This window comes from Triticum aestivum, chromosome 2B (genome assembly GCF_018294505.1).
Source record: "Triticum aestivum cultivar Chinese Spring chromosome 2B, IWGSC CS RefSeq v2.1, whole genome shotgun sequence".
Taxonomy (NCBI): domain Eukaryota; kingdom Viridiplantae; phylum Streptophyta; class Magnoliopsida; order Poales; family Poaceae; genus Triticum; species Triticum aestivum.
Genome location: NC_057798.1, coordinates 457,984,146 through 458,007,004, shown reverse-complemented (window position 1 = coordinate 458,007,004; position 22,859 = coordinate 457,984,146). Strand labels below are relative to the sequence as shown.

Genomic DNA, 22,859 nt, shown 5'->3' with positions numbered 1-22,859 from the left:
CTCAACGGTGCTTCCATTAAGGAGGAACACCGCACTGTCATGAGTGCGGTGATTCAGAAGGTCCAGCTCGCCAAAGGCGGGCTGACCGAAGCCTGCAGCAACCTTCTATCAGGCTTTGAGGTAAGAATATTAATATATGTAAAATAGTACCGCATAGACAGTAGCCCCTGATGCTCGGTTTAGTGTTCGGAAAGAAAAGCCGGACTGAGGATCTAAAAAGATAAACGCAGGAGTCATAAAAAGTATGTCGATATGGGATTGCAGACTGCCCTGCTGACCTCTGCCGCACTGACTGCGGAGGTCAATGCTTTGAAGCAAAACCTCGAGCGGTCCGAGAACGAGCTCGGCCGTGCCAAGAAGCAACTCGAGGACAAAGAAGGTGAGTAGCGCCTTATTAAAGTTGTACCTTACAGAAAAGGATTTGGTTGCAAAAAGAATGACAAGGATAACGTGGGTATTGCAGGGGCCACAAACGAGGTGGCGACCCTGAAGGAGGCAGTGTCCGTGGCCGAACGTAATGCGGCCGTGGAGCGCGCCGAGCGAGAGAAGCAGGAGGCGCGGGTGGCGGAGGTACGGCAAGAGCTCCAGGCTCTCGTGGAAAAACATGAGAGTTTGGAGCGTGACTCGAAGACTCGAGAGTCCGAGCTTGCATCGGCTCTTGAGAGTGCCAAAGCCGCTAAGGCCGAAGCCTACAAGGCCCTCCAGGAAATCGAGGCGTTGAAGAAAATAGCGTCGGGTAAGGCATTTTTCATGCAAAGCAAGCATGTGGATGTGGATTACGTGTTACTTACCCGAATTCGGAGCTCTCCAGGAGCGTTCGCAGATCTGCCCCGCAGCGTGTCCGATGCTGCCGCTTTCTACAGGGCCGAGGAGGGGAGCTCGACGGAGAAGGTCTTCTGGTCTCAGTATGCTGAGGCCGGACATCCGGTTCCCCTTAGCGACCAGCTGAAGCAGCTGGTCGAGCTCCACAAGGTGGCCGAACAGGCCATGAAGGGCCTCATAGTTCGGCTGTGGCCTAATGAGGCCATGCCTGGGAGCTACTTCGGCCTGGTGCGGCGGCTGGTGGATGCGTGTCCATGGGTTGAGGTCATCAAGCGATCCGCCTGTATTGAAGGTGCCCGTCGGGCCCTTGCCCGTGCTAAGGTGCACTGGGGCAAGATGGATGCTGAGAAGCTTGTGACGGACGCGCCACCGCCGGGCAAGGAGTATCGCACGCCCGAGATGTATTATAAGAGTGTCCTGAAGGGTGCCCGCACTATTGCGGGTGAGTGCTCCAATAATGTAATATTTGAGTAAACTCGCATTTTGTTATCCTGTGCGCAGAAAACTTTGTTCATATGCGCTAAGCAACTCTTATTGATTTAAAATATTACCTTCTGTGCGGCTGTTTATCAAATCTGAGAGATGGCAAGTCGTCGGCTTCAGCCCCCATGCCACGAGTGCTGGGGTGTTCGGTATAAATTTGAGCACTCTTGTTCCCATATTTGGGTCCATCTAGGGAGGCGCTCAACACGACGAACTAGGCAACCGGACTTATAATGCTTGAACACTCTCACTTAGCCATAGAATTCTATAATTTTAAATTTCGGCGAAGCCCCTAGTGTTCGGAAGGCCGAATTCGGGGCGCTATCCACGCCTGGGCCGGACAAAGCCGGTTCCTCGCTCTAAGCGGCATAAGTCTTTAGGGACTCGAAAAAACCTCTCGAACAGCGACCGGCTCTCGCCTCATCATGACGGTCAGTTTTAGCTTTCTCCACTGAGGCGTTAACCCAGCTCAACTGGGGCGCAATCGCAGTGGTTCTCCCAGTGCTACCTTAGCCGATACAACGGAACGTAAGGTACCAAAACATGGGAGCCGGGCAAACCCAACTATTGACCCAAGACATGATTCGGAGCTGATGCATATAATGCTATAAGTTCGGAGTGCCGCACTTGTGAAAGTGTTCGGACTTATCACACCATGATGTGGGGAACATAAGCCCCTGGTGTTTTTAGCCGTACCAAAGTGTACGGATGCAACATGTCGTAAATGAACATATGTATAAGAAAGAAATGCAATTATAAGCAAAAAGGTGTTGCATTGTTTTATTCAAGAAGTACTGCTATGAATGCAGAACGATACAAATAGTGCGATAAGCAAGGGACGGGACTGTTAAGCATGCCCCCCTCCAGGGGTAGGCTGCGGAGTGGTGTATAAAACAGATTAAATGCTCGTAAGGGAGACCACCTGGATATTCGTCGCAGCCTTTCTCCTTCCCTGGCTGTTGCATCGTGAGTTCGGCCGGTCTACTACCGGAAAGGGCCTCTGGTGAACATAGTCTTGTGGGTAAGAAAAAAAGGAAAAAAAGAAATGACACACTTAGGAGCCCCTGATGTGGTTGAGCCGCATTCTGGGCCTGTCATGGTCGTGCCCCTTCCCCTATGCCCATGGTATCTCCAGAGCATAATGATGTACGCGAAGGACCAGTCTTGCGATCTTGCGAGGGCTGGGGTTGGGGTCGCATTGCTACGCGTGCTCGAAACGCGCCAGGTGGTCTTGTTGTAGGTTACTTCGGGCGCGTTTGGCCGTGTCTGGTCGCTTAACAGCCGGACTCGACAATTGCCTTAAGAGGCTGCATTGTACTTCTGCCACGAGAGCCGCTGCATGTTCCTCCGTTCGGAGGGAGCGCTCGGTGTTTCCGTTGACCGTGATGACTCCTCGAGGGCCTGGCATCTTGAGCTTGAGGTATGCATAGTGCGGCACCGCGTTGAACTTTGCAAACGCGGTCCGTCCGAGCAAAGCATGATAGCCGCTGCGGAACGGAACTATGTCGAAGATTAACTCCTCGCTTCAGAAGTTATCCGGTGATCCAAAGACCACTTCCAGTGTGACTAAGACCGTATAATTGGCCTCTACACTTGGTATGACGCCTTTGAAGGTCGTCTTTGTGGGTTTAATCCTTGAGGGGTCTATGCCCATCTTGCGCACTGTGTCCTGATAAAGCAGGTTCAGGCTGCTGCCGCCGTCCATCAGGACTCTGGTGAGGTGAAATCCATCGACGATTGGGTCTAAAACCAATGCGGCGAATCCGCCGTGGCGGATGCTGGTGGGGTGGTCCCTTCGATCAAAAGTGATCGGGCAGGAGGACCATGGGTTGAACTTCGGGGCGACTGGCTCCATCGCGTATACGTCCCTGAGTGCACGCTTCCGCTCCCTCTTGGGTATGTGGGTTGCGTATATCATATTCACCGTCCGCACTTGTGGGGGAAAACCCTTCTGTCCTCTGTTGTTCGGCGGTCGGGTCTCTTCTTCGTCATCGCTGTGCAGCCCCTTGTCATTGTTTTCGGCGATTAGCTTGCCTGCCTGCTTGAATACCCAACAGTCCCTGTTGGTGTGGTTGGCTGGCTTTTCGGGGGTGCCGTGTATCTGGCACAAGCGATCGAGTATTCGGTCCAAATTGGACGGACCCGTAGTAGTTCTTTTGAATGGCTTCTTCCGCTGACCGGGTTTCGAGCCTCTGAATCCGGCGTTGACTGCCGTATCCTCATTATTGTCGCCGTTAATGCGGCGTTTGTTCTTGTTGCGACGTGACCTGCCATTGCGATCCTTGGTATCCGGACTGCCGGAATTTTTGCTGAGGTTGTTGCTGCGAGCTAGCCAGCTGTCCTCCCCCGCGCAAAAGCGGGTCATGAGTGATGTGAGGGCTGCCATGGATTTCGGCTTTTCCTGTCCCAGGTGCCGGGCAAGCCACTCGTCGCGGATGTTATGTTTGAAGGCTGCGAGGGCCTCCGCATCCGGACAGTCGACGATTTGATTTTTCTTAGTTAAGAACCGTGTCCAGAATTGTCTGGCTGATTCGTCTGGCTGCTGAATTATGTGGCTTAGGTCGTCAGCGTCTGGTGGTCGCACATACGTGCCCTGGAAGTTATCAAGGAATGCGGCTTCCAGGTCCTCCCAACATCTGATTGATTCTGCTGGCAAGCTGTTAAGCCAATGCCGAGCTGGTCCTTTAAGCTTGAGTGGGAGGTATTTGATGGCGTGAAGATCGTCATCGCGGGCCATGTGGATATGAAGGAGATAGTCTTCGATCCAAACTGCGGGGTCTGTTGTGCCGTCATAGGATTCGATATTCACGGGTTTAAACCCTTCGGGGATTTGATGATCCATTACTTCGTCTGTGAAGCATAGTGGGTGTGTGGCGCCTCTGTATTGGGCTATATCGCGACGAAGCTCCAACGAGCTTTGTCTATTGTGTTCGGCCCGGCCGGACTTACTGTGTCCGGCGCGATGGTTGTCGTCACGTATCATGGGGCGCCCACGCAATCCGTAGATCGATCTTGATTGTCTTGCCTTATCCTCCAATATATCTCGCAAGTCTGGAGCATTCCCCTGTGGCCTTGTGCTGTTCGAGCGGTGTCGGGGTACGGTTATAGTGAAAGGCCTAGAGGCCTCTCTGTCGCGGCCGTGAGGTGGCCGGTCAGCCGTATTGTGCTCTGGTGATGCAGGTTTATATGCCTCCTCCTCTAATCGGGGGAGCAACTTGCGTTTGGGGTAGCTTTTGGAGGGGCGTTCGAGCTCATGCTCTTCGGTCGCAAGGACTTCAGTCCATCTGTCGGCTAGCAGATCCTGATCAGCTCTAAGCTGTTGCTGCTTTTTCTTGAGGCTGTTTGTCGTGGCCATAAGCATGCGTTTAAAACGCTCTTGTTCGACGGGATCCTCAGGCACGACAAATTCGTCGTCGTCGAGGCTTGCCTCGTCTCCGGAGGGAGGCATGTAATTATCATCCTCGACCTCTTCGTCTGCCGCTCTCTCATGAGGGCTAGCATCTCCGTCCTCCGCGCTGAATCTTGCTGGAGGGGATTGTCTTCGGCACTGTCTGGGGTATTATTATCTCCGGTGCTGAAATCGCCATTCTTGCTGTGGCGGGATTTAGAGCGGCGCCGCTGACGCTGGCGCTTGGGCTGTTTCTTGGAGGGGTCTTCCTCCGCTGTTCCTTCGCCATTCCCATCCTTTGGGATATCCACCATGTATATGTCGTATGACGAGGTGGCTTTCCAGTGCCCAGTAGGCGCCGGTTCTTGGTCGTCTCTAGCATCGTCGTCCATACCGTCGATGTCGTTGGAGTCGAAGTCTAGCATGTCGGTAAGATCATCGATAGCGGCTACTAAGTGGGTGGTGGGTGGGTCTTGAATTTCTTCGTCGTCCGCATCCCAACCGTCCTGACCGCAGTCCGGCCAGGGCTCTCCTGATAACGAGAGATATTTTAACGAGCTCAAAACATCGCCAAAAGGTGAGTGTTGAAAGATGTCCGCAGCGGCGAACTCCATGATAGGCGCCCAGTCAGATTCGATTGGTGGGGGCGCGGGAGGTTCGGAGTCCGGCACCTTGGAGTCACAAGCTTCAGAAGGGACAAAGTCAGTATTCGGCTCTATCGCTGTAGAGGTTGCAGCCCCCGAGGCGGTGTCTAACCATCCGTCCTCGATCTGTGCGGCCGGCTCCGAATCAAGGGTCGGAGCAGTCTCGTGTGCGGCCTCCAGGGCACTGTCCGGCAGCAGAGCTAAATCATGCCCATCGTGACAGTGCGGCGCGCTCGGTTGTGGCTCGAATCCATTGAAGATCAAGTCCCCGCGGATGTCAGCCATGAAGTTAAGACTTCCCAATCTGACCTGACGGCCAGGGGCATAGCTTTCGATCTGCTCCAGATGGCCAACCGAATTGGCCCGCAGTGCAAAGCCGCCGAATACGAAGATCTGTCCGGGGAGAAAAGTCTCACTCCGGACCGCATCGTTGTTGATGATCGAAGGAGCCATCGAGCCTATCGGTGACGACACAGAGGAACTCTCAATGAAAGCACCAATGTCGGTGTCAAAACTGGAGGATCTCGGGTAGGGGGCCCGGACTGTGCGTCTAGGCGGATGGTAACAGGAGACAAGGGACACGATGTTTTACCCAGGTTCGGGCCCTCTTGATGGAGGTAAAATCCTACGTCCTGCTTGATTGATATTGATGATGTGGGTATTACAAGAGTAGATCTACCACGAGATCAAGGAGGCTAAACCCTAAAAGCTAGCCTATGGTATGATTGTTGTTATTGTACGGACTAAACCATCCAGTTTATATAGACACCGGAGAGGGCTAGGGTTACACAAAGTTGGTTACAATGGTAGGAGATCTACATATCCGTATCGCCAAGCTTGCCTTCCACGCCAAGGAAAGTCCCATCCGGACACGGGACGAAGTCTTCAATCTTGTATCTTCATAGTCTTGGAGTCCGGCCGATGATGATAGTTCGGCTATCCGGACACCCCCTAGTCCAGGACTCCCTCACCCCCTTCCTTTTATCGGAGGGGGAAAGGGGTAAGGAGAGGGAGAGGGAGAAGGAAAGGGGGGCGCCGCCCCCTCCCCTTGTCCAATTCGAACTCCTCCCTCGTGGGGGGGCACGCCACCCCTTTGTGGGCTGGTGTGCCTCCCTCCTATGGCCCATATGGCCCATATCTTTCCCCGAGAGGTTCCGGTAACCCCTCCGGTACTCCAATATGTACCCGATATGGAACACTTCCGGTGTCCGAATACTACCTTCCAATATATCAATCTTTACCTCTCGACCATTTCAAGACTCATTTTCATGTCCGTGATCTCATCCGGGACTCTGAACAACCTTCGGTCACCAAAACACATAACTCATATAATACATATCGTCATTGAACGTTAAGCGTGTGGACCCTACAGGTTTGAGAACTATGTAGACATGACCGAGACACCTCTCCGGTCAATAACCAATAGCGGAACCTGGATGCTCATATTGGTTCCCACATATTCTACGAAGATCTTTATCGATCGAACCGTTATATCAACATACGTTATTCCCTTTGTCACCAGTATGTTACTTGCCCGAGATTCGATAGTCGGTATCTTTATACCTAGTTCAATCTCGTTACCGACAAGTCTCTTTACTTGTTCCGTAATGCATCATCCCGCAACTAACTCATTAGTCACATTGCTTGCAAGGCTTCATACGATGTGCATTACCGAGAGGGCCCTGAGATACCTCTCCGATACTCGGAGTAACAAATCCTAATCTCGATCTATGCCAACCCAACAAATACCTTTGGAGATACCTGTAGAGCATCTTTATAATCACCCAGTTACGCTGTGACGTTTGATAGCACACAAGGCATTCCTCCGGTGTCCAGAAGTTGCATACTCTCATAGTCGAAGGAATATGTATTTGACATGAAGAAAGCAGTAGCAATAAAACTGAACGATCATTATGTTAAGCTAACAGATGGGTCTTGTCCATCACACCATTCTCCTAATGATGTGATCCCATTTATCAAATGACAACACATGTCCATGGCTAGAAAACTTAACCATCTTTGATCAACGAGCTAGTCTAGTAGATGCATACTAGGGACACAGTGCTTTGTCTATGTATTTTCACATGTATCAAGTTCCGATTAATACAATTTTAGCATGAATAATAAACATTTATCATGAATAAGGAAATATAAAATAACAAATTTATTATTACCTTTAGGGCATATTTCCTTCACCTATGGCTTAAGACATTATGTGCGAAGCTGAAGAGCGGCAGCGCCGAATTCGCCGAGTGCGATGGCGCTATGATCAGCAAGCTCTAGAAGCCGGTCTGGCTGGAGGTAACCTTCATCGAGACCGTGAAGATCTGGCAACGCGAGGGGTTTTATATTGCCGAGCCACTCACTCCAAGCTTGGTTGTGGTCCCCCCATTCATCGGCACCCCTCCAAGGAAGTTCGTGTCGTGGCAGAGGCAAGGCCTCTAGTGGGGTAATCTGGACGAGGTCGACGCTCTCTAAGAGCGGATTCGGGTCCTCTAGAAGAAGCACAAACTGGTGGATGTAGCGAACGTGATGCTACACTAGTTCACGGATGGTAACAAGTCCTTCAGCAAAACCAATCATGCGCGATGGGTTAGGGATCAGACACCGCCTTTTTAGGGGTCAGACACCGTCTTTTTATCGATGGGTTCAGGTTTTATATCGTGTACGATTTATTCCATTAAAAAAGTTAGTTTTTTTAATTTACTGTTTACCAGATGCAGATAAATCAAGACTCAGAAATCAATATTTGTGAAAGACCTCATTTCTCCTCTTAATATATACTACTAAGACACAATTCCTCGAGAGTATTCTCGGGAGATATAACCACATGTTATAGACATGCTAATACTAATCCTTGATTTTAATTACTTCATTTTCATATTATTTGTCGCTTAAATGGATGTATCTAGCACTGAAATATGTTTAGATATATTTATTTGAGTGACAAGTAATATGAATTGAAGGTAGTTGTTTTCTAGAGAGGATTTTATTTACTTTCTCCGTTCCTAAATATAAGTCTTTTTAGACATTTCAAATGGACTACAATATACGAATGTATATAAACATATTTTAGAGTGTAGATTTACTCATTTTGCTCTGTATGTAGTCACTTGTTGAAGTCTCTAAAAAGATTTATATTTAGAAACGGAGGGAGTAGTTTGTTGGATCAGCTGGTCGTCACATGCAACACCGGCAAAGGACGCCGATGTTGCTGACTGCGCTGGCATATGATATGACTTGGATCTCACAGAAAGAAAGATGGGGCAGATCAACCAAAAGTGTAAAAGTTTCTTCCATGAGCACGATTTTCAGGAATGCGACGTGCGTGCGTGCGTGCATGTGGAGCAGAAAGGCGTCCCAAAAGACAAAATGTACATAAGGGTTGGTGTTAGCTCGTAGTATTGCCCACGTGCTGTGTCATCGATCTTCACGTAGCACGTGCTTATATAAGGCGCCCCATACGTTTACACTGCACTCTCTTTCCCCGTCGTCGTTTGATTGGCCTTTGGCTTTTGGAACTTGCACGTACGCACCCAAAGGTATCCGTGCGGTACTTGAGGTTCCCGTAATAAACCTTAACAATCATTTGTGGACGATGAACACGAATTTGGGGAACTTGCCGTCGTACAACGACCGTATTGATCCTAATTAACTGTGACCCGGCGGCCAGACCATGTTAGGTTAGATGATGCTTGTCAAGAGAATTAAGTTGGACCGGAACTAAAACGGGAAAGGTTAGACCGGATCGAACTAACTGCAACTGGGGTATACTGCACACCAAAAGTCCACTGGTGAATGCTCGCGTGCGTTGAAATGAGATGCGGGTCAAAGCTAGGCGTGCCCTGCCGACATGTGGCCCTCCAGAAAAGGACATGACTACTTGTACTACCAAGTATTTTTTTTTCTAACACAGTAGTACATGTTGTGTACATGTACATACACTCACTCTTATGAATGTACATATACACACCCTACTCCCGTGAGCACCTCCAAAATACTGAGCCGGCACAATAATTTAAGATTGACGAAGCCACCATAAACGTTTTGTAGTCGACGAGAACGTCTCCACCAACTGAACAAACGTTGTTGCGAAGTCTGATTTCTTTAGGAAAATGGGAGCACCAAGTCTAGACTTAAATCCTGATGGGTTGGTTCCACCACAAAGAACTTAACCATCTAAGCTATGCTCAGTAAGCTATTAAGTCACTATTTTAATACTCCAAAAGAGGACAATACATCTATATATTATTACTATTATTGGAAAAACTTCCGATATATTCACCAAGGAAGTGTAACAAAGACCAACTAGCGATGACTAGAATAACTGAAACGAGCCGAAGGTGCGTCATCGTCATCGTCCCTTCTTCACCGGAACCAGGAAAACCTTGTTGTAATAGACAGTTTGAAAGTCATCGTGCTAAAGTCTTGTAGAACCAGCACACCAAAATAGCAACCGTCGCTGATGAAGTGAATTGTAGACCAGAATGATCCAACCTATACACACGACAGTAGACGAATGAAAACTGAACTGATGTAGAACGAGCCAACTTATAGGAAAAATAAACAGAACTTTTTTTTTGAAACGGAGGCAAAAGATTTGCCTCATCAATTAATTAAGCAGAAGAGAATTGCTCAGTTAATTAACGGAAAACCGAGCGAAAACCGATACAAACTAACCACATGCGGATTACTCACAGAGCATACAACTCCAGAAGCGCACGATCAGCCCTACAAACAAACCCAACATGGAACGACCATCAACCTCCAAACTACTACATCGCAAACAAACCCCTAACAAGAGCACCTCCGCCGAAGTCCACAAACACCGCCAAATCCACATAGACAAACACAAACCAGACCATATGGACCGCCCAATAGACTGATGAATATCCATCAAGCAGCTGCAGACGCCTTTCCTGTGACGTCACTCTACTTAGTTTTGCTCCTGAGAGCCTTCTCCACAATCATCTTGCCAGATCCAGGGCTGAACGCCTCCAAACGTGCGAGCAAGCTGCTGACTTGTATCTCAAATAGAATCTCATCAACCTTGTCCCTCACAGACACCACTGCATTAACATGCTCAGCCACGGGTACCACCAACACAATGGACTCAGGCGCCTTTAGTTGCACACATGGCAGAGGCAAACCCTGTAGTTGCGCCCCAGAGATAGGTGCCAACGCACCTACCTCATCAACCTCGCCACCCACAGACATCACCTGCCCCATCTCCTTTGGAAGCACCATTGAAAGAGGTGAAGTAGGCTCCCCACAACACTCCTGCAACTCAGGCATAATCTCCAGCACTGGAGCCATGACCTCATCGATGACTACACACCCAGGGCCAGTGAGCAGTATAGACATCGGCGAACATGATGTAGCATGAGGGGAGAAATGTCCATAGAGGCTTGCTTCCTCCCCAACAGGAGACCCGATCTGAAGCTCAGGAAGCAAGGACACAGCTGGCACAACCTTTAGTTTGGCGAGAGCAGCCTCTGCTCTCCCCAAAACACTCTCGACTCGCGCAAGGCAGTCGCGCAGCTCAGTGCGAAGCAGCTCGGTCTCCTCCGCTAGGACGGGTTGCAATTGCACGTCAACCGGTGTCGCGTCAACCTCTGATGCAGGCGCTGGGTTAGGCTTTGCAGCATCATCACGCGGCTTTGTAGTCAGATCGGATCGGTGCTGAGCATGACAAAAACGCACTTTGTGGCCGAAACGAAGGCATCCTGAGCACCGAATTGGGTCCCTGCAAGAGTGAGCGTGATGACCTTTGGAGAGACACCGAAAGCATCGATCCCGGAGCCACGCCGGAGGAGCCATCCGGGCATTGGAACCGGGCCGACGGAAGGCATTTGAAGATGGCGAACGGCGGCGGCCGGTAACGAGGTGCCAGTCTCCCAATGTTTCCTCACGAGCTGTTGGCGCACAACACATGGGATCAGCGGACGTCGTCTTCCTTCCGAAGCATCCTAGCCAGTCCCCCCAACCAGAACGCACGGGAGTGGCCACCTGACCTGGCCCCGTCAAGGGTGTAGGCGTCGACACCGGGGACGACGGCAGCTGGCCGGTGGCAAGAGGAGCCGGGGTGGTGGCCTGCAGGCCACGACCGCAATTGGGACGAGCACCGGCCATAAGCCCACTAATGGCCGGGTCCGACCTGCGCCGAGCAAGGGCATCCGCCGCTAGAGCGGCGGCGGTGGGCGATGTAGTCGACGTCTGAAGCGGCGCAAGTGGAGTGATTGGGACGAGCTGCAGACTGCATTGGGAGGCTGCTGCCAGAGCATTGGGAGCTCCCTGCACTGTGACGGGCATCACCACATCGCCCGGACCAGACGGGTCACCGGGCAAGGCAGACGGCAGCAGCATTGAGGTCGTCTGGGATGCCGGGACAACGAACAGGGGCGGCTCGGATGCCGAGGCGACACCCAGCAAGGCCGCGGCGGCCGCCGCCTCCCACAGGGGCGCAGAGCCGGCGCTCACCTCGGCTGGAGCAGCAGCAGCCAACGCGGACGCAGAGCCAACGCGCAGCAAGGCCGGAGAGGCAGCTGCAGCCGCCGCCGATGCGGACGCAGGCCGGGGGAGCGGACAAGGAGCCATCGCGTCGGTCGAGGCCGACGTAGCTGACGGGCGGGAGGCGGAGGAGCACGAGGGAGCTTCGTGGAAGAAGGACAGCGGCGAAGAGAGGGCTCGACGAGGATCCCGGATCTGGTCGAGCCTGACACAGGGACGGCCGGAGGGAAGAGATCAGGGCGGCGCCGTCGCGAGCACGCCCGCCGCGAGCGCGTTCGCGAGAGCCATCCCCTCTCGAAAAGTTGTTGGATTAGCCAGTATTGCTCACTAAATAAACAGAACTTGAGACCATATGCCTTGCTGGAGAATCTTCATAACCTTACCACAAACTTTGTTCCATGTTGCTTGCTCTCTCATAATTAAGAGTGGTTGGATAACACCCAGGTATAAGGGTGTAGTAACCTATCAATAAGTATTTTCTTAGTAGAGAACCAAGCTTTATCGAACCAGAAGGTGTTCTTTCAGCAAATGAAGTTATCGGTACCTACACAAAAAACACAAAACAAGCTTGTCCCCAACACGGAAGAAAGTTGTCACGCTTTTTGTCTTGCTAGTTACAAGATTAAATTTCATGTGGTGCGATTGGAATTAATGATAGATAAAATAAACAAAACGTTACAACAAGGAAATGATTTTGTTGGTAAAGTTTTCAGCATAAGAAGATAGACGTGCAAGGGCCATAGGTTCACTAGTGACATCTCACATGAGAAAAACAGTGTAGTGTGATGAACAATTACAACTGGATAATAATTAAATTGTAATATTTATAATTATGACTATGATCATGATATGTAGACCGTTATCCAACTGCATCTACGACTAATACTCCACCCAAACACCGCTATCCAGCATCCATCTCAAAGTATTAAGTTCATGAAAACGAAAGCATTGCAATAAGCAAGATGACATAATGCTGACATTAAATGTCAAATAATGTGATAAGAAACCATCGTTTTATCCATAATGACAACAATACAATACGAGTCTTGGCCCTTTCTATCACTCGGATATAGATCGGCGCAAGATTACAACCCACTACAATTCACAACTCTATGATGATCTACCCATCAAACTTGGCCAAAAGAAGACAAATAGATCCAAAAGCATACAAAGCTATTCACTTATATAGAAAAGAAACTTCAAAAGATTCAATTGATTTCAATGATCTTATCATAAAGTGATAATTTTTCATATCCCAACAAACTCACCACCGATTACATCAGATAAATCCAGATCATGTGAGGCAACTCACGGGAACGTGGTATTTAAGAACAAAAGAGAGATGATACCATCTAGCTACTGCTATGGACCCTAAGGTCCTAAAGGAACTACTCACACATGGTCATGGAAGCAGCAAGATTAATGAAGAAGCCTTCAACAGAGTACCAGAACACGCCTCCAGATTGGATCTCCTCGAACAGGAAGTTGCGGCGGCCGAAAAAATTGTTATTAAGGGTTTCACAAAATATGGGATTTATAGGCGAAATAATGGAGCTATGGCACTGCAGGGGGACCACGCGGCCTAGGGGCGCGGGTCAGCCGCTAGCCGCGCCCCTACCCGCGTGGAGGCCCTGTGGGTCCTCTTGTCTGGCTTCGATACTTTATGGACTCTCTTCTTGTGGAAAAAAATGTATTAAATCACGTGGTATTTTGACCTTCGTAGATATCGATTTCCTTGGAAAACAAAAAACATGCAGAAAACAAAAACTGACATTGGGCATTAAATGAATAGGTTAGTCTAGAAAATAATATAAAATACACAAAAGTGATATATTTTTTTGAGGGCAAAAAGAGAGCTCATTCATTCATAGTACGAGTACAATCATACTCAATTACATGAAGTATATCTAGTAGCACATTCTTCGGCAGAAAAAAAATCCCCATGAATTCTAGCATGAGCAGCCAACTCATGTGCAGCCACATTACACTCTCTTTTAAGTTTCCTCACCTTAGATAGACTGAAGTCACGCATCAGGTTTTTAGCCTCTTCGTACTTATCCCGCCACTTGGCTTTGTTCCTTCCTTCAATGTTCATAGCATTCACAACAGCAGCACAGTCAGACTCAATGTACACCTGTCCCCTGTAAACATTTCTCAAACACTTGAGTCCAATCACAAGGGCGCTTGCCTCTGCTTCCTCTGCATATTCATATGCCTGAAGATGACAGCCTACAGAAAATACCACCGATCCCGCGCTATCGCGAGCAGCCGCCCCTGCCCACGCCGAGCCCAAAACTGAAACAAAAGAAGCATCGACGTTCAGTTTAATGCAAGCTCCTTGGGGTCTAGACGAGTGATATTTTGGTTGTATATTCCTATCTGGTGACGACTGCATCTCAGTAACCTACAAGAGTTTTTTTCCTTTGATATCACATTCAGCTGGGGCTTCAGAATTCAACGTTTCTCAGTAATTCTTCAGGAAAAGGACCGAATCCGAGATCTTTGCTTCCCCTTTATTATGTCCAATATCCTCCCTAAGATGCCATGACCGCCAGAGAACCAGTAGCAGTTTTTCTCGCATGTGTCCAGAGCATTGGCTTAAAGCATTTAACAGCCAATCCGGATTAGGTTCAGCAAGTACTGGTTCTTTTGGTAATGCCCAAATTCTGTTATCTTTTCTCTAAGAGCTCTAGCCTTGGTGCAGTTCACAATAGCATGGTGAGCATCCTCTTTCTCTATAGCACATATATTACATATTCCATCAATTTCCACGGCCCTCCTTCTTTTGTTTTCTTTTGTGGGAAGTGAATCTGTGGCAATTCTAGGCAACAATACGATTTTTGTGAGGGACCTGAGCTTTCCAGATTAAATTCCATAGATTTTCCCTTCCAGTATTGATGCTACGAGACGAACCAGCTATTTCTTCATGTTGCTTCAAATTCATACCCAACCTATAAGCACTTCTTACCGTGAAGATGCCATTTTTCTCATAGTTCCAAGCTAGATGGTCTTCAGTCTCATTGAGAGGAATCTTTATTTTGCATATTTCCTCAGCGTTAAAATTATGGAATAGCTTGTGGATAAGGGAAATATTCCACTCCCTTGCTTGTGGCAACATGAGCTGATTAACCCATTTGATTCGGCTCCGGCTCTTAAGAGATAGAACCTTGAGACCAGATTGCCTTGGGATCCAATTATCCCTAAGTATTTGGATACTATTCCCATTTCCAACTCTCCAAACAACACCTTTCTTCAAGAGTTCTATGCCAAATTCAATCCCTCTCCACACAGGCGACGCATCGGACGTGAAGACCGTGTCCATCAGATTGCCATTCGGATAATATTTTGACTTCAAAATCCGAGCACACAAACTCTCTGGTCTCTGAACTAAGTGGCAGGCTTGCTTAGCCAGCAGGGCCTGGCTGAAAACCTGCATGTCTCGAAATCCCAGGCCTCCATGACATTTTGGTTGTGTCATTTTCTCCCATGACATCCAGTGAACTCTTTTTTGATTTTGCTCATCACCCCACCAAAAATCACGCACCATTTTCTCATATTGCTCACAAAATTCCACACTCATCTTGAACATACTCATGGTATAAGTCGGCAATGCTTGAATCACTGATTTGATCAAAATATCTTTAGAGTCATGGGACATAAATTTTTCAACCCAATTAGTGAGCCTTTTAGTGAAGCGCTCAAAGATAGGTTGAAATGACCTCTTCATGCGCCCCTCAGGTGTGGGCAAACCCAAATACCTCTCCTCAAAAGTGACATTATAATAGCATGAAACTATCAGAATTATAGATAAGTTTTAGACGTCTCACATGTGACTGAACGACGAAAAATACACTACTAACAAAGCCTTCCAAAAGGGACCCTTGCACGTACGTCGATATTGACGAATGCAACCAAAGGTCTAGCATTGTCCCCCCTCTTTCGAAAATAGATATTCGAGCCAGCACCTTCCACAAGGTCGCGACACACACACGTAAAAATGCCCGGTCTAGCTGAAAAGGCGAGATTGTGGGTTTTCATCCGAAGTAAATGCATACTTGTTTTTGAAACCGTACCGGTACTCTTCAATGGTGGAAGCATGTTGTTGGAGGTGGACACGGCAGAAGCTACTTCAATAAGCTTTGATTCGGTTACCTTTCCACCCTTCATTCTTTGCCATCGTGGTGGTAGCATGAGAGATGGGGGCAAATCTAGCTTCAACTCCTTCAGATTTGGTGCACTGAGTGGTAAGAGAGATGCATGGCTTCGATGATATTTATTCTACCACACATGCGAAACGGCGACCTTGGTAATAGATTTGTAGGTCCAATGACTAGATGTCTCTCATGCGTGGCTTCGAAGGCTAGGTCGGGTAGTCGGCCTCACGCGGATCACGTGTGCCTTCATCTTCAACCTCCATCTTCAAGAGGCCCCATTTCCATTGTCGTGTAATGTCATGACAAGGAGGTTATTGTCAGGGATAGCCAACAGGTGCTTGCCCGTCGTCTCTGACGATGTTGGCAATCACACGAGGACTGAATTGCGTTTTAAGAGTTTTATTGGAGGTTCTTTGTACAAAATGGAAGAACTTGTGTTTAATTTCTTTGGGGTTAATCATAAGGATTTTAGCTTTAAAAGGACCCTTCCACCTGTAAAAGTAAAAACCACAACGTGATTACACTTTTTCTTTCAAAGACGAAGTGTGACTGCACTACGTGCGTTGTAATTATGCACGATGTGTGAAGAGGATTTGTGGCACGTAAATCTACGGTCACTCAACTGTGTTGTGATTTGCCAATTGGATTGGCCCACATATGTGATTAGGGCTTAATCATTGTAATGGGGGTCCACGCATGCAATTTTTGGTAGAGAGTTCATGTCTTACGCATCCCACATTCCATGTTTTTTTTTACTTATAAATTTAAATTTATTAGATCTTTTGAACCGAAATTCCAATTTATATTTTGCTATCACATTTGTGTCCATTGTGACGAGGGCTTCGAAATAAGACAACTTTTGAAAACGTTTTGACATGTTTTTTAAAATTTTGCAAACTTTCAACTGCTGAAGCTTAATAGAAATTAACCGTAAAATCAGCTAATAGTATCAATGAAGGTATTAACTCCATGCATCGTCAACGGTTCCTTCAGGATCTACCAAAACAGATAGGATTCGTATCAATCAAGGTATTAACTCCATGGTCGGTCTCGCATCCGAACATGCAGTGTACCAAGCACAAGCGAATTATTGGATGGAGAAGAGAACTGCACATGTACAGCTAGCAGAGAGTTAACTGAAGCTAGAAAACTCTACTGCACTGATCAACCTTGGAATTTCAAAGTCAACGCGAGCCAGGCGAACGAGAGGCCGGGAGAAGAAGACGGAACAGTCGAATAGGTGAATCCTAATATGTTTTTTATTGTACTATATAAAACAAAGAAATTAGCGAAGCCGAAATAAAAGGGTCAAAGCTACGCGCAGAACGTTTCGTGGTCAGCGCGCGGTGGCCGCCCTGGCCCGTCCGTCCGGCAACCGCGCGCGACCCGATCGACCTCACCTCCCTGCTCGATCTCCCTCCCTCCCGCGAGGAAATGGCCATCACCCCTTATTAATTCGCCATGCCCACCATTTCCTGATTTCTTTTCTCCTGCCACACCAACCAAATTGTTCATCGCCACACCTCCCATTTCATTTATTTTTTTCTTCCGACTGAAAGCAGCCAGCCTGCGTTTCAGATAAGACTACTGAGCAAATTGCATGGTCGTGTAGAAGAATCTACCCAACTAAGACTTCCAAGGTTTCATCTCTCACCGTCGACTTCTCAGTTCTCTCTCCTTCTAACTCTCGCCCTATAAATCCATCTCTCGTCCGTCTCCTTCGGCTTCAGAAGCTACCTCGCTCGGACGACCAGAGGCATCCTGTCTACTTGCTAGCTAGAACTTCTCCTAGCTTCATGCATGTGTACATAGCTAGATAGATAAACATATATACAGCGCGCGTTGCGTACACGGTGCGATACGACCAATAGGCAATGGAGGGGCTGCCGGCGCAGGTGGAGGTTCCATCGTACTTCCTGTGCCCGATCTCCATGGAGATCATGCGGGACCCTGTGACGCTCTCGTCCGGGATCACCTACGACCGGGAAAGCATCGAGCGCTGGGTGTTCACCGACGGCCACGGTGAGTGCCCGATGACCAAGCAGCAGCTCGGTGCCGCCGACCGGGAGCCCACGCCCAACCACACGCTCCGCCGGCTCATCCAGGGCTGGTGCGCGGTGCACGCGGTCGAGAGGTTCCCCACCCCGCGCGCTCCCATCGATGCCGCGCGCGTGGAAACCATCGTGGACGCGGCCAGGCGGGGGCAGGACCTGCTGGTGGCGTCCCTGAAGGAGCTCGCGGACATCGTCGCCGAGAGCGATTGCAACCGGCGCTGCGTCGAGAGCACACCGGGCGCCGTGGCGTTCCTCGTGTCCGTCGTCAAGAAGCACGCCGCAGACGAGACCCCCAAGCCTTTAGAATCCCAGGAGGATCATATGTTCGGCACCCTGGTCGGGTCGCCAAAGGCGAGCTCGCCGGAGGACGTAGCTTTAAGCATTCTATATTCACTTAGACTCTCCGAGGGAAGCTGGAAGAGAGTCTTGGAACGCGGCGACAATTTCTTGGATACCATGGCGTCCGTGCTGAGGCGACCAAGCTACCTCTCACGCACGCACGGCATCCAGCTTCTCAAGGCGGCGGTTTCGGAGATGCCGCCATCGCAGCTGACCTCGGCAAGCGCCGAGCTGGTGGAGGGAGTGGTGTCGGTGGTGACAGACAAGCTTTCCGGGAAGGCAGTCAAGATCGCACTCCAGGTGCTCTGCCGGCTCTGCCTCTGGGGCCGGAACCGCGTCAAGGCCGTCGAGGCCGGCGCCGTCGGGGCACTCGTGGAGTTGCTCCTCGATGAGTGCTGTGGAGGAAGCAAGCGGGCGTCCGAGCTCGCGATCGTGGTAATGGACCATCTCTGTGGCTGCGCTGAAGGGCGTTTGGAGCTTGTGGCGCACCCGGCAGGTCTGGCGGTTATGGCGAGGGCTGTGACACGAGTGTCCGCCGCGGGGACGGAGAGCGCGGTGCGCGCCCTGCACGCGGTGGCGAGGCACTCGGCGACCCCAGCAGTGTTGCAGGAGATGCTGGCGGTCGGGGTGGTGGGGAGGCTGCTGTTCCTGGTGCAGACCGGCGCCGCCGGCGATCGGCCGAGGGAAAGGGCGAGGGAGATGCTCAAGATGCACGCCAGGGTGTGGAGAGGCTCGCCGTGCTTCACGCCAGAACTGAATGCATCCTACCCTTCTTGATATCACATGAAAGTATCTTCTTCGCCTTATCATGCAGTTGTCTTTTTAGGTTTCCTAATTTGGCCATTTTTGGGTGTGAAGATTGTATTGATTGTTACAACCGACCAGGAAGTTTGATGCTCTCTGAAACTGGGGAGAACATTTGCAAAAATGAGTATGTTCAAAACTGTACATTTTGAAGACAACATTTGGCGGGCATGATTCATTGTTCTTACCTAGGTTTTCTTTAGTGACCATGCTTGTTACTAAAACAATCAAACTGAGATATGATATCGATTTGAAACCAAATTATACTCGTACTTTAATCTTGTAATGCATAGTTGACGCCCGGGGAGCCAGATCGACGAATATAGAGGGAGGTTGAGCTTTCTTAATTCTTTTCGATCGGATCATAAGGTACTAGACGCATGTGAGAAGGCACACTTTAAAATCTGCAACAATGTTTCCCTGATCAAAATCTAAAGAATTTCCCCCCTTCCATATCACAATGTGGTTTTGGATTGACCACTAATATTTTTGATCGAAAGGGTTTCCTGACCACTAATATTTTTAACCACAATATATGCATATCACAAGAAAATATTATAGTATGAATATACTTTTTGAGTTAAATCTAAATATGTGGTTTACAAGTTCTTAATTTAAATATTTCAGACAATATTTATAGTCAAAGAATTATTATTTTACTTGAAGCATGTCCAAAAGGGCACATATTTTCTAATATGGAGGCGATTAGATTGTATGAATTTCTAGAATTCCAAATTTTAATTAGGAATAACTTTTTGCATAAACCCTTTGAATTATATGCCCCATTTGCATAGGGATTTCAACATACGACCTGAATATCCAACGAACATCAGATTTTTAAGCATGGCAAATCGAACATTTTTCATGACAAATTGTGTTTGCTGAGGGTGGCAAGTTTAGTTGGCAAGCATCGCAAATCAATCTTATTTAAATTTGTCATCCTTGCGCCAACATAAATTGCCATGAAAAAATGTTCCATTTGGCATGCCTAAAAGTCTGACATTTCAGTTAATATATCTCCTCTAGCATATCCTCTCTCTCTCTCTCTCTCTCTCTCTCTCTCTCTCTCTCTCTCTCTCTCTCTCTCTCTCTCTCTCTCTCTCTCTCTCTCTCTCTCTCTCTCGGTAGGAACAAGGTAGTCGGCGGCCAACATGCTCCCTTGTATTTCAAGGGATTTGTTCCTAGAAAAATGGAAAATTTGTACTTGCACTTTTGTACAATTATTTGTACCTACTCTAATCCACATGAAGAGCACATTTCGTTGGGTTGTTTTGGCTTTATCAATAAAGCGAGGTGAAGTCCCCCTCGGAAAAAAAAGGCGAAACAAAGTATTTTTGGTATATTATTAGTTTGATCATGAGTACCGAAAACATGTATTAGCGACAACAACAGAGTGCTATCACTAGATTCATCACAAATTTGAATTTTGTAAGATTTTTATCTTAAGCAACATATGATATTTTTGGATGTTGTGTAAATCCCACCATGATTTTTTTTCATGACTGGAAATTTGGGCTTTGTTTGGATAGTAGTGTCAATGCCTGTTTGTCAGTTTTTCTTTAGTCCAGTCAATTCTAGATTTTTTTAATGTTAATCGATTCATGGACTAGTCAAATATTTTGTATAGCAAGCATTTGACTAAATCAAACATATAAAGGGAAAAAAAGTTGACTGACAAATCATTAGTCTAGAGACTCAATGGTGTGAAGCTGTAAAACTAGCTATCTGTTGATCATGCTAAAATATGTTTTATATATAGAGTTGTGGCAGATAAACAGGACAACTCGATGACATCAAAGAATCTGAAGAAGAAAAAAGGTAGTACTAGTATACATTACAAGGTGCAGAAAATGCACATGTTTTTCCAACTCCGGTACTATTTTCCATGGATATCTCTATTTAAACGGTTGGAACGTCTCCATTTTCATCTGCTACCTCACGTCGATGTCGGTTCTAAATGCGTCGCTAAGATAGGATGGCAACGGATTAAAGTCGATCATGTACAGGAAAGCGAAAGAAACACATGCGTACTGCACTGGGTGTTAGAATTAATGGGCTAGGCCCATAGCAATTTCTGAAATCTCAAAGCCCATGTGTAAAATGGCAAGTGGTGGTGCTAAGTTTACTCCCACCTTGGAAGTTGAAGAAGAGTTGGACCTCTTTATATAGTGGGTTCTCTCCACCACTCTAAGTGGTGTGTAAGAAGAGAAAGGGAAAACCACACGCACGCGCTCGCTCGCTTGGCGGGGCGGGGCGGGGCGTACATGCGACATGCGTGTGAATGGTCCGCCGAAATCCGGTCCGTCTCCTCCGTTTTATTTTTTATGTCTTGGCAGACAAGTTTTTGATTTCTTGTCCGGTAAGTATACGAATTAGAAACCGAGTCGGTTTGGGATTGTGGTCGCGACACAATACCGCCTCTGGTCCTAATATATATACAGCTACCGACTGCGGCCATAGACACACCGAAAAACACCTAGGGTTTTGCCTCATCTCACAACTTGCGCCGCCATCGTAGTCTACTCCATCCCAAACGCCGGCGTGCATCGGCGCGTGGGAGAGCAGGTTTCCGGAACCGTTCGTCTTTGCGATCCTGCACCGGGAGAGGACGAATTAGTTTTTTGGGAAGCGCTGTGCGCGACTGCTCAAATTCGTCATCACGGGTCGTCTTCCGTCCAAGTCGGGCGGTGCTACTCATCATCGTATTCATCGCCGTCAGCAGCAGATCGTCGCCAACATCGTCATCAACACTATCGCACCCGTAATAGCTAACGATCAGTACGTCCAACATCCTTTGTTCATGTCTGTTTCTACAGCTATTGTTACGTGCTTGCTGATGTTATGCATGTCTTGCTCTTCTTCTAGTTTGCTAGATTATTGCATGCTAGTATCTCTTCTAGTCATGAATTATTTACTGGAATTAATCATGAACTTGCCTAATATTCCAACAATCCAAAAACCTAATTATAGGCAATTTCCTGAGTTAACTATGGCTGGATTCGCTGATGCACTGAGGCCGGATAAGTTTACCGGTGTGCACTTTAAGAGGTGGCAGGTGAAGACCACGCTCTGGCTTACTGCTCTGAAAGTTTTCCACGCTAGTGTTGGTGCTCCAGAGGGAATGACCGACGAAGATCGGAGAAAATTCCAGGAAGCCAATACTATGTTTGTGGGATGCATTCTGAGTGTTCTTGCTGACCGTCTGTGTGATGTGTACATGCACATAAACGACGGAAAAAATCTGCGGGATGCACTGAATGCAAAATTCGGTGCAACAGATGCAGGCAGTGAACTGTACATCATGGAGAGTTTTCATGACTACAAGATGGTGAATAACCGTTCTGTGGTTGAACAAGCTCATGAGATACAGTGCATTGTGAAGGAACTTGAACTCCTTAAATGTGTTCTACCCGACAAATTCGTGGCTGGGTGCATGATTGCAAAGTTGCCTCCTTCATGGAGGAATTTCGCCACAACTCTGAAGCATAAGAGACAGGAGATATCAGTTGAAAATCTGATTGCATCTCTTGATGTTGAAGAAAAAGCTCGGGCTAAAGATACCACTGAAAAAGGAGATGAGGTTCAGCCTACTGCTAACATGGTGCAGAGGTACCCACAGAACAAGAACAAAGGGAAGAACAAACCTGTTTCCAACAAGCCT

The 22,859-nt window shown here is 48.2% G+C and overlaps 1 protein-coding gene across 1 annotated transcript; it reads left to right on the top strand.

The window, feature by feature from the left end:
* Positions 1-17,516: 17,516 nt before the first annotated feature.
* LOC123041388 (E3 ubiquitin-protein ligase PUB23) lies at positions 17,517-19,356 on the top strand. Its single transcript, XM_044464007.1, has one exon. The coding sequence runs from the start codon at positions 17,876-17,878 to the stop codon at positions 19,169-19,171; it is 1,296 nt and encodes a 431-aa protein (XP_044319942.1). The 5' UTR covers positions 17,517-17,875; the 3' UTR covers positions 19,172-19,356.
* Positions 19,357-22,859: the final 3,503 nt, after the last annotated feature.